The 12,292-nt window shown below is 44.4% G+C and overlaps 1 protein-coding gene across 3 annotated transcripts in view; it reads right to left on the bottom strand.

The window, feature by feature from the left end:
* The window catches only part of LOC134965835 (zonadhesin-like), an 87,164-nt gene that overhangs the window by 46,769 nt on the left and 28,103 nt on the right, over positions 1-12,292 (bottom strand). For all 3 annotated transcript variants that reach the window (XM_063942211.1, XM_063942212.1, XM_063942210.1), the window contains exon 3: positions 1,034-1,920. In XM_063942211.1, the coding sequence (XP_063798281.1) occupies positions 1,034-1,920 (887 nt within the window). The remainder of the gene's footprint in view (positions 1-1,033; positions 1,921-12,292) is intronic.

The following is a 12,292-nucleotide window of genomic DNA, read 5'->3' as shown; positions in this document are numbered from 1 at the left end:
ACAAACAAACACAAAACACTACAGAGAATGTTTAAAAAAATTCTACCAAAGTTCAACTTTGTGCTATGGAGTTTCTACAACATGAGGGCCACCACCTAAGCAACACAGGCCACCCACATCCTGTTTGATGGGTCTGCTGCTCCTCTCCCTCCTTTATTCCCCTGTAGGTTGGAGCAAGGCAAGCCAAGTCGTTTTAGGACAATAGACTACAAGAAACAATGAGGGTAGAAACAGATTTACATTGGTCTTCTACCCCATTGCCATACCCCAGGAAAGGAATCCTTTGGGACAAAAACTAATATGGACAGCACTGCTTGCACAATACTCAGATTAACACATTTTAACATGTGTCAGCTATTAAACAGTCCGTTAATATAGTAACTACCGTGTTATAGGAGGATGGTGCTGAAACCTGATGCACAAGGTCTGGGGAAAAAAAAAAAAAATATAAAAAATAATGCAGGGTGAGCATGTGTTAAACATCTTGGGTCTAGAACAGGTTTATAATTGCAACACTTGAGCATTTCCTGTCCAAACTTATGGGTAGTTGCAGTTCAGTCATTTTCAAATTGGCCTACCCCACCACAATGACCTAACCTGCTCTGATCAGTTCAGAAGATCTAGAGATTTTGGGAAAAGAAAAAATGGAGCATAAGGACATAAAACTATGATAAGCTCTTCAAGCAGTTTGGACAAATATCAGATACACAAAGGGCATATAAAGTTGTATTCTTTGTAGTATTACTTACATTTGAAAACCAAGAACACACTAGTTTACAGTAGCAGAATCCTTTCAAATAGTTTGATAGAGGTCAATGAAACCACCACATTGTATCATTTTCATGTTGGCCGATCCTTAGACCAAGTCTAGACTTCCCTTTTGTTTTTTCAAACTATGCAAATAACAAAGCTAAATTTTCCATGGGTTAGATCCGCTTCCAAGCAGTAATTTTAATATATACGGTAACTCAAGATATACAAGAACTGTTAGAGGTTAAATGGGTTCTATTTCAAACAAAAAGTCTCATCTTACCTGTACACTGTTCTCTCCACCATTCATCTGCACAAAAAAGAGCTGCTCGTAGATTTCCACTACAATGCTTGTAGCAGGTTCATTTCCTTGGTTTCTGATGTTTACTGAAAAGAAAGCTTGTGTAATACTATTATTGCATAGCTTTGCCAAGACCAAGCTGCACTCTCCAGGAATCAGTTGCAATTTTATCCCATCACCAAACTGTAGAGTATTATTGCCAAGCTTTAAACTGCAACTGGTTGTAGTTGAAGGTAGATAATCCTGAAACACTGGATTTCCTGAGCTTCCTGTATATGCTGTTGGCATGGAAACTGGCAGAGGAGTGGAGTAGTTGCTGGATGCTGGAGGAGATGCAGTCAGTGGTGCAGCAGTGTAGGTGCTGTATGGTAGAGTAGATGTTGGTATGAGATCTGGCGGTGGAGCTGTGTAGCTGCTGGTTGGAGATACAGCTGCTGCAAGAATTGAGGCCGGGAGTAGAGTGGTATATTTGCCGAGAGGTCGAGTAGATTCTGGTGATATGGAAACTGGTTTTGAAGTGGCGTAGCTGCTAGGTGGAGTAGATTCTGCCGTAGATGCTAGGGGTTGAGCTGTGGCGCTGATGACTGGTAGAGTAGATGCTGTTGAAATGGAGACTGTTGGTGGAGCTGTAGAGCCATTGGGTGGGGAAATGGATTCTGCTGGGGTGGAAGCTGGTGGTTGAATGCTGTAGCTGCTAGGTGGTGGAGTAGATGCTGGGGGTTGATCTGTGGCACTAATGGCTGGTAGAGTAGATGTTGATATGGAAAATGGTGGTGGAGTGGTGGAGCTGCTGGGTTGAACTGTATCTGCTGTTGGTGAATAGTCTGGTGAAGCAGGTAGTGCCAACAGGGGTGTCATGAATAAAGATCCTGTGTGCAGCATGGGGAGGGAAGGAGAAAAAAAAAAAAAAAAGTTAAAGGTTTGAGAACAGTCTCATAAAATAAACCTTTAGATCAGACATAATAAAATTCAGTTCCAATAAGCTAAGGAATGACTACTGCACAGTTCTCTTGCAATGTTTCCACATGCACCTGCAGCAAATACCATATTTCATTTGCAGCGGCATTGGACAACTATATTGTAGCTAGCTGCTGTTTAAGGAGTGTTAGTACATGCTTCAGGAGTTAGATATTGCAATTAAACAGTCAGACTGGGATCCACCATGGTGGTAAGCCAACATGCCAAGAAAATAGACCATCAAGTCAGGTTTCAGAATCCCTTTTAGAATGTAGAATTGAAGGTTAAAGCAGTGGCATTGTACTGCAGGTAATACAATTACTTCACCTTTTCATAACTCAAGGTATCCTAAAAACATGACCTGTACTTAAGGATTAGAGTTGAAAAACCACTGGCTTACAAGGTCAGGTAGAGGTCTACAGAGCTTAAATTGGTCCTGGATGGAGAAGAGGGGGAAATCATCTCCCACATGATTCAAAAATGGGTTTGGCCTCACTAGGAAGTGGCATTGCCACACAATAGTACCAATTCACACCACCTCACAGTAGCATCTTATTCACATTGCCCCACATATTAGTGCCCTTTACACAATGCCCACAGCAGTGTCCCTCCCAGTCTTAGGTTTAACAACCTTTGCTCACCTCTTATGTGTTCCATGTGTCCCCTCTGCCTTCGTTTCCTTTGTGTGCCACTCTCCTCATGTGTCTATATCTTCATCCTAGGTAACCCTCTTACTGCCTATATACCCTCCCTTGTGTCTGATCACCTGATTCTCGCTCCTTTACTTGCCCCTATACATCTCACAGGGACGTGTGGTGAGCTAAAGGGCTCAGGAGGCACTGGCTAGCACCAGAGCCAGACTTGCATGCAAATTTCAGCCAGAGCGTACATATGGGCATTATACACAGGTGCAGCAGTATAAACCCCTGGAAATTTGGTGCGTTTTGATCAGAGATATACAGAACAGATAAGCACCTCACCTGCCATAGACTTTATGCCAGAGTTTTGGCTATAAGTGATTAGATTAATGCAGAGAAGATATTTAATATATTCTGTGCATTTTTAATATGCTTTACACAGTCAAAATGCTGACAAAAAGGATAGTATGACAGGAAAGGCTCCGTCTCACCCCACGTCACTGACGTCTCCTCTCACTCCCTGCTACCCTTCAGACTGATTCTCTCACCCCCTGCTCCAGTCATTTCCCTCAGACACACCCGTCTCTGCTGGGAGTGGGACGGAGGAGGAGCAGGTAGCGTAGCTGGTTGCAGTGTTTGAAGTGGTCAGTGGCTGCCAGCCATTCCTGTGGACTGGCTGCCAATCAAGAGATGCTGCTCTTTAAATCTGGCACCAATTGCACACCAATCACAGCTCGTGGACCACCAGCCAATGAGAAACTGCCACTTGGCAGCTTCTCATTGGCTGCCACCAGTTTACAGTCTATGTAATGTGTATAAGTGGCTCCGCTGAGTGGTGTAATGTGAATTGATATTATGTGGCCACACCACTTCCTCATGAAGCCACACCCCTATTTTATTAAGAATTCTCATGCCCAAAAAATAATATAATACATACACGTTATGATAAAAACTTACCGTTGATAGAAGAAACTCTGTTATGTCCACAGGATAACATTGGGCACCAAATAGTCACGAGCTTTCTGGCCTCCCAGGATGCATCGGGGCTCCTCCATATAATCCTGCCCACCGACTCAGTCAAGTCAGTTTTTACAGCACTTTGGCAGGAGCATCATGTAGAACCCTATTCAGGCGATAAGAACACATGCACACCCTTCCATACAAGAGGGAAGAGGTTTAGTGATTGTAAAGATCCTCAAATTAGGTGCGTCAGGGTGGGATCCCTGTGGACATAGGAGAAATTCTGTTATCAACGGTAAGTTCTTACCATAACGTATATTTCTCCGGCTGGGTCCACAGGATAACATTGGGATTACCAAAGCCATTTTTAGTGGTGGGGACGCTCCCGATTAGACAGGAGAACCTTTCGCCCAAATTCTGCATCGAGAGGCAAAAGTATCCAAGGCATAATGTCTAATGAAAGTGGTAATGGAAGACCATGTGGCTGCCTTACAAATCTGTTCTGCAGAAGCACCATGTTGTGCTGCCCTTGAAGGACCTACCTTACATGTAGAGTGCGCAGAGACATTAGCTGGAGCAGAGATCAGCACGAGAATATGCTTCGGAAATCATTTGGAGCCATCTTGCCAGCATATGTTTACTAGCAGGCCACACTCTTGTGAAATGGAGAGAATCTGTCTTTCCGATGACACTAGTACGATCTACGTAAATTCTTAACGCACAGACTATGTCCAGCGACACTTCTCCCGCAGAAAGTCCCGATACCTGAAAAGCCGGGACTACAATCTCTTCGTTAAGGTGAAACTTTAAGACCACCTTTGGAAGATACCCAGATCTGGTTCTGAGAACTGCTTTATCTGGATAAAAGATCAGAAAAGGAGACTTACACAACAGCACTCTTAAATCTGACACTCTTCTAGCCGATGTCATAGTCAGTAGAAAGAACTTTAGCCATGAACCATTTAAGATTTGCTCTCCTAAGTGGTTCAATGGAGCCCTCTGAAGAATCTTAACCAGATTCAAATCCCAGGGAACTGCAGGAGGAACAAATTGAGGTTGAATGTGCAACACTCCCTGAAAGAAAGTACGCACATCCTGTAGGTTAGCAGTCTTTCTGAAACCACACAGTTAATGCCGATACCTGAACTCTCAAGGAAGCTACTTTTAACCCCTTATCCAATCCTGCTTGAAGGAAATCCAAAATCCTGGATACTCTAAAAGATCTTAGATCCATATTTCTTTTACTACACCAATGAATATATGCTTGCCATATTCGATGATAAATACGAGCTGAAGAAGGTTTTCTTGCTCCAAGCATAGTTTGAATTACTTATGAAAATCCTCTTGACTTTAGGATAGAGGTCTCAACAGCCACACTGTCAAAGACAGATGATCCAGATGGCTGTGATAACAAGGACCATGCATTAGTAGATTTGGACGTTGATGAAGCAGTATTGGAGCTTCCACGGACATCCTTAGTAGATCTGTGTACCAATGCCTTCCGGGCCAAGCTGGAGCTATTAGAATTATAGCCCCCTTTGCCTGCTTAATTTTCCTCACCACCCTGAGTAGTAGGAAGATTAGAGGAAACAGATATGCCAGATGAAATTCCCATTTTTCTGACAATGCGTCTACAAGGATCGCCCCGGGATCCTTTGTTCTTGACCCGTATATCGGAACTTTGTTGTTCAGATGGGACGCCATGAGATATCTCTGGCAGACCCCATCTGTTTACTAGAGTCTGAAACACTTCCGGGTGTAACACCCATTCGGTTTCCTGAATGGTGTGTCGACTGAGTCTGCTTCCCAGTTCAGTACTCCTGGAACAAACACTGGACAATGCCGGAAGTTCTGCCCATCTTAGTATGCGAGATACTTCCTCCATCAACCTTTTGCTGCGAGTTCCTCCCTGATGATTGAGGTACACTACTGCTGTTGCATTGTCCGAGTGGATTTGGACTGGTCTTCCTTGCAGAATGTCCCTTGCCTGAACCAGAGCGCTCTCTATCTATCCCTTATTTCCAACAGATTTATTGGCAGGCAACTTTCCTTTTTGGTCCATTTTCCCTGGAACCAGAAACTTTCGAACACTGCTCCCCAGCCCTGAAGACTGGCATCTGTTGTCAGGACTTGCCAATCTGTTATACGAAAGGGTCTCCCCCTCTCTAGATGGTCCATCTGTAGCCAAGTAAGTGACCTTTTTAAAGTTTATTGGAAGCTTTATCATCTGTCTTTATTATCCATTGTCCGATGTCTTCCATTCCATTTGGTCAGAATGAGGTGCTGTAGAGGTCTGGAGTGGAATTGTGCATATTCCACCATGTCAAATGTTGACATCAGACCCATCAGTCGCATTGCTGCATGGACCGATTGACTGTGGAACAACTCAAGTCATAACTTGCACCATAGATATCTTTGTCCAAGGTAAAATGATTCCTTGTAGACTTGAATGCAATATGGCCCCCAAATGAACCATCCATTGTGATGGACTCAGACTATTTTTCCCAATTTATGAGCCACCCGTGTCCTTGCAGACAGACTATTGTCTGTTGGAGATGGCTCAAGAGTAATTCCTGGGATTGTGCCAGGATTAAAAGATCGAGGTATGGAAAAATTCTTATCCCCTGCTTGCAGAGATAAGCTGCCATAACCACCAAAATCTTGGTAAAATACCCTGGGGGCTGTTGCTAGCCCAAAGGGCAAAGCCTGGAACTGAAAATGTTGCTGGAGGATGGCAAACCTGAGGTAACACTGATTGGACCATGCTATGGGCACATGCAGGTAAGCATCCTGTATATCTAGAGATACCATGTAATCTCCTGGTTCCATGGCCAAAACTATGGAGCGTAACATCTCCATGTGGAACTTTGGAACCCAAATGTATTTGTTTAACATTTGGAGATTGAGAATTGGTCGGAATGACCCATTTGGCTTCTGGATCAAAAATAGATTGGAAGTAAAAACCCTGTCCCCGTTGTGTGGGGAACTGGGATAATTACCCCCGACTGAAGCAATTTCTGAACTGCTTCTTGCAGGGCGTTGGCCTTTGACTCTATACGAGACGGGCTGGTGCAACAAAAAAAAAAAAAAAAAAAAAAAAAAAAAAAAAAAAAAAAAAAACACACCTTTGAGGCGGCTGCCTCTTGAAAGGGAAACCATAACCTAGAGATACCAACTTCTGCACCCAAGCATCTGTCATCGACTGCTGCCATATGTGTGCAAAGTGAAGGAGTCGGCCCCCAACCCTGGAATCCTTCAGGCAGAGTCCCGCACCCTCAGACCGATTGCTTCTGTTCTGGTTTGGAAGCCGGCCATCTATTGGTCCATTGCTTCCTACCCCTAGCTGATTTATTGAACTGGGGTTGCTTAGATTCAGCTTTCCCTTTTGCTCTGCCTTGCCATCGAAATGGCCGAAATTTTGAACCCCTAGGCTTAGGTTTATAACTAGCCAGAAACCTAGCCTTCTTGGATTCAGCTTCTGATTCTAGAATATCTGTCAATTGTTTTCCCAAACAGAATATCACCGGCAAAAGGCAGAGCTTCCAGAACATTCTTGGAATCTGCATCCACTTTCCAAGTACGTAGCCAAAATGCTCTGTGAGCAGCTACCATCAAGGTTGATGCTTTAGAAGCAATCATACCCATATCAATGGCTGCTTCTTCCAAATATTGCGCAGCTTGTTTTATACAGCCTAGATGAGACTCCTGCTCCCTGGTAGGTGTGGAGAGGCCATTCTCTAGTTCCTCCACCCATTTTACCATTGCTTTCGTCATCCAGGCTGAAGCCATAGCTGGCCTTACAACAGCCCCTGAGAGAAAATATTTTTCAAGAAACCATCTACTCTGACATCATTCAGGGAGGTAGACGGCAATGGTAAAATAGATATATGCACAACATGTACATCTACTTTAGGAGGAACTTCTCTTTTTGAACAGTCTGCATCTGGAAAAGGATAGCAAGATTCCCATTTTTTCAGAATCTTACACTTTTTATTGGGTGTAGCCCAAGGTCCCTTCCATTATTTCAGTCAGGTCTTCTGACTCTGGAAACTCAGTCCTAACTGTTTTTGGATGTTTAAACAGGCGCTTTAGATTTTGACACTGCTTTAGCCGATTCCTCCAGAGACAGAATAGCCTTCATGGCATCAACAAGCTCAGCTATATCCCCTGAGCCCAAACACTCCGACTGATCATCATATGGGGTATTTGAATAAACTGTATCCTCATCGTTTGTATCATCTTGAGTAGTCTGTAACATGGATGTATCTACCCTGGCTACTTGTGGAAGCTGTTGGAACCAAACCATAAGAAGGGAGCTAGATGTATGGGTTAATAGTGTAACCTATTCCTGGGGGTGGAACTGCAGGTGTTAATCTGTCCGCTATTGTAGACAAGGTCTGTGCGAACACACCCCATGGTGGCTCTACTGGTTGCCGAACCAGAACCTGCTTTTTACTTTGCCGATACGCAAAACAGTTTGCACATAACCCTTCATAAGTAAGATACTGGGCTATTCCATCCAAAATCCCTATTTTACAAGATAAGAATGTTAAGGGTGTAAAAGTCCCTGATAAAGTATCCTCGACACTTGCTGCTCAGACATGGTAAATAATCCGCTTTTACAAATACTACACTGACTGAAAATCACCTATATAGATATATAAGTGATATCAATCTGATCACAATCCGGGCACCTGAATTGAGGTTCAAACACAATACTGACAAACAAAAGTCAGCAATCACACTAGCAGTCAGTCACATGTTAATTATTAGACATGGTCATATGAGAATATAATCAACCACAAAAATACTTCCAGTATGTAGGAGTACAATTACTGCATTTCTGTTTTTAAACAGCTATTACCACAAGTTTTTCAGACATGTTATGCAGAAAACAGTACTGTACAGACCTCATATGCATTTTGTACCAGAATTAACTATTCATACTAACAAGTAGATAAAATCTTAGCAGGGCCGGTTCATGCCATTGTGGTGCTCTGGGCGAATAGGGGTGTGGCTTGATAAAGGGGAGTGGTCAGTTATGCCCCCTTTAGAGTTGTGCCCCCTGTAGAGTAGCGCCGCTTACATAAAAAAATACTTACTATCCCCGCTCCTGATTCCCGGCTGCTGCTGACCACCGCCGGCGAGGCTCCTCGGATCTATGGGAGAGAAGTCATGATGTCTCTCCCACAGCACAGCATAGACAGACACTAGAGGGCAATTATGACCCCTAGCATCTGTGCCAGTCCCACAATGCTGTACGGTGCGCGATGACATCGTGCACCGCACAGCAAAGGTCCTCTCCACGAAGGGAAACTAGACTGGTAGCATCTAGTTCCCTTCACAGCAGGGGTGCACAGCCAAACAGTAGCGGGTCTTGCCATGGTGTGGCACCCTCCAGAAGGCAGCGCCCTGGGCAAAAGTAACATGTGCCCGTATCAAGATCCGCTACTGAATCTTAGTACTGTATAACCCTTACTCAGTGTGGGATACAGGGAGCCTCACCCCACTTCCAGGATCGATCAATACATTCGAAAGATGCAGAGTGGATTCAGACGCTACTAGTGTACACTGCCGCTCCGGTAACTGATGAGACATACGCTCAATACCAGACAGACGCTCCGTGAACGATGAGTGTATGCAGACGCTCCTGTCTGTGACCTGGTTTCGGCAGCAACTCTAGTGTACACAACCGCAGCGGCCTAAGCTGCGACCGAGAAGTGAGGTCATCAGTTCATGGATGGGAGATGCACGGAAACTGGTCATGAACTGGGGGGGGGGGGGGGGGGGGGGACCAGGAGAGCGTCTGACTCCCCCTGCTGACATCAACTCCAGGGATTGCGGCCTCAACCTAGTCCTGGCACCTATGATGCCTAGAGCGTAGCGATGGAGCACTTAACAGTGGCGGCACGTCAACCACTGTAGTCTCCTCCAATACAGTGCGGCTGTGTCCGGAATGCCCTAGGAAGTGGAACCGATGCCTTACCTTCTCCCCATGCTCCGGCCACAGCCTGGCAACGTCTGCTGGACCTGCTAGAACATCCGTCACAGATGCCCGCCGAGTAAGCAGTAGTACCCGGAGGTAAGCGTTGTTGCGACCCGGTGGAGAGTTGTTGGAGTGACTCTTTCTAGCATGCGTTTAAGACGCTGTTAAGATCACTCAAAACATAGTAAGACTATAAAAATAAAATAAAAGCTTAGGGCTGCCTTAACAGCAGCCCTGTGACCATGGTTCGGCTCCAGCCGCACCAAACAGAAAACTGATTTGACCAAGTCGGTGGGCGGGATTATATGGAGGAGCCCTGATGCATCCTGGGAGGCCAGAAAGCTTGTGACTGTTTGGTGCCATTTCCGCTGCTGTCACTCCGGCATATCCCAATGTTATCCTGTGGACACAGCTGGACAAAATAAACAAACACATACACACTGTCCGCCTTTGAGAAGGATCACACGTTCCTTGTGATCCAGCTTGTAAAGACCGCTGCAGGATCCTGTGAAACATTGTGGCTGCCAGACTGGTTTGTAGTTGCACTGAAGGGCTGAGAGTTAAAATGAAGCCATTCACAGGTAGGCAGGTGCTATACTCAAATTAGATCAGCCACTTTAATGAGACTAAAATAAAGTTAAAATTGGAGCAGTTAATTAACGCTTTCTGACCCAAAAGGACCTTCAAGGCCGAAGTTTGGAGTCATTTAATATTCCATGCCTTGGTCTAATACAGGAGATACAGCCTTTAGTGGTAGAGTAAAGACTTCTGTTGGTTGCCACCAGACATGTTCTTGCTGGAATTGAGGAGTATGGTCATATTTGATCTGGAATATTTTTAAACTTCAGCTTTCACTGGTAACACAACAGTCCTTAGAATGCCATGTCCCAGAAAAACCAACAAATATAATTTCCCTTTCATAGGTAGATGGTGACCTGGGTGTTCCTAAAGAATGTGGTCAGTGAAACCACCAGATGCAGTAAGACTGCAGTTCCTGCATAAATTACTACAGCAGAGACAACCCTAGGAATAGGCAAATGCCTAGGGGCACAAGCAGTTTCTGCTGATTAAAATGATATGCAGCATGCCTATGTTCTGTGTGCGACTGCGGCTGTATCTGCATATGAACTACTATGTTACAGTGATTTCCAGGAATACACTGTAAAGTAACATTTAATATGCAGATACAGCCACACACAGAATATAGGCATGACGCAGATCATTTTAATCAGCAGAAGCTGCTTGTGCATCCTAGCCACAAAAAAGGTGCTTGACATTAGCAGAGCTGCCAGCTGACTCACGCCAGGCATCTCCTGCTGCATGGCATATTGAGGAAAGATGTATGAGGACACGTGTATCCAAACAGAGGCAGAGGTCAGTGTTATCGGCCATGCGAGTCCTGTGTACAGGTGGGTTGGTTGTGCAGTAGTGTTCGGCATATATGTAAGGGGCATTATGTGTGGTGTATAAATGCATTAAAAGTGTGCAGCATATGTGTAAGGGGCACTATACGTGTCATGTGTATAAGGGCACTAATAATGTGCAGCATATGTGCAAGGGACATTATGTGTATAAGGGCATTAATAAAGGTTGGAATAATGTGTAAAGTGCATTATGTTTAGGAGAATAATAATAATAATGAGTGTCAGTAAGGCATTACTGTGTGGTATGTATATAAATGCATTATTAAATTGTGGCATTATGTGTATAAGGTGCTCTACTGTGTGGTGTAATGTGAATAAGGAGCAATTCAGTGTGATATAATGTGAATAAGGGGCACTACTGTGAGGAGTAACATATATAAGGTAAAGTGGTACTACTGAGTGATGTAACGTGAATAACGGACACTATTGCATGATAAAATGTGAATAAAGTTGCAATACTTCAGTGGCAAACACAGGATCTGCATTGGGAGGTATTTCCAGAACTGGGTGGAGCCAAGCATGGGGGTGGGGACTGACATACATACGTGTGTGTTCGTATGTATGTATGTATGTATGTATGTATGTATGCATGCATATGGATATACATGTACTATAATTAAAATAAAGTAACATTTATTAAGCACTTACAAGTGCCACCAGGAAGACAGCAGGCTGCAGCGGACACTAGACAGCCATTAATACTCAGCTCGCAAAATGCAGCAACAAATATAATATTTTTTTTTTCGCTTAACCAGGATTCACGGGTGGTCAATCTGTTGAAATCAGAGCACTACATTTTGGCCATCGTGCTCGATCCTAGGTTTACAGCCTACATTGTATCTCTCTTTCCGGCAGACACAAGTCTGCAGATGTTCAAAGACCTGCTGGTGAGACAATTGTCAAGTCAAGCGGAACGTGACCCGCCAACAGCTCCTCCATTTTCTACCACCACTGGAGCTGCCAGGAAAAGGATAACATTTCCAAAACCACCAGCTGGCAGAGATGCAGGGTAGTCAGGAGCAAGTGCTGACATCTGGCCCGGACTGAAGGACCTGCCAACGATTACCGTCATGTCTACTGTCACTGCATACGATTCTGTATCATTGAAAGAATGGTGGAGGATTATACGAGTGACAGCATCCAAGTAGGCATGTCAGACAGTCCAGGCAATTTGGAGGCTCTTGCACAAACTGGCTTTATTTTACCTAAGTTGCCCCCCCCTCCAGTGTGTACTCGGAAAGAGTTTTTAGTGCAGCCATTCACCTTGTCAGCGATC

Source organism: Pseudophryne corroboree, chromosome 10, assembly GCF_028390025.1.
Source record: "Pseudophryne corroboree isolate aPseCor3 chromosome 10, aPseCor3.hap2, whole genome shotgun sequence".
Classification (NCBI taxonomy): domain Eukaryota; kingdom Metazoa; phylum Chordata; class Amphibia; order Anura; family Myobatrachidae; genus Pseudophryne; species Pseudophryne corroboree.
The sequence above is the reverse complement of the archived record's forward strand: the minus strand, read 5'-3'. Positions and strand labels throughout refer to the sequence as shown.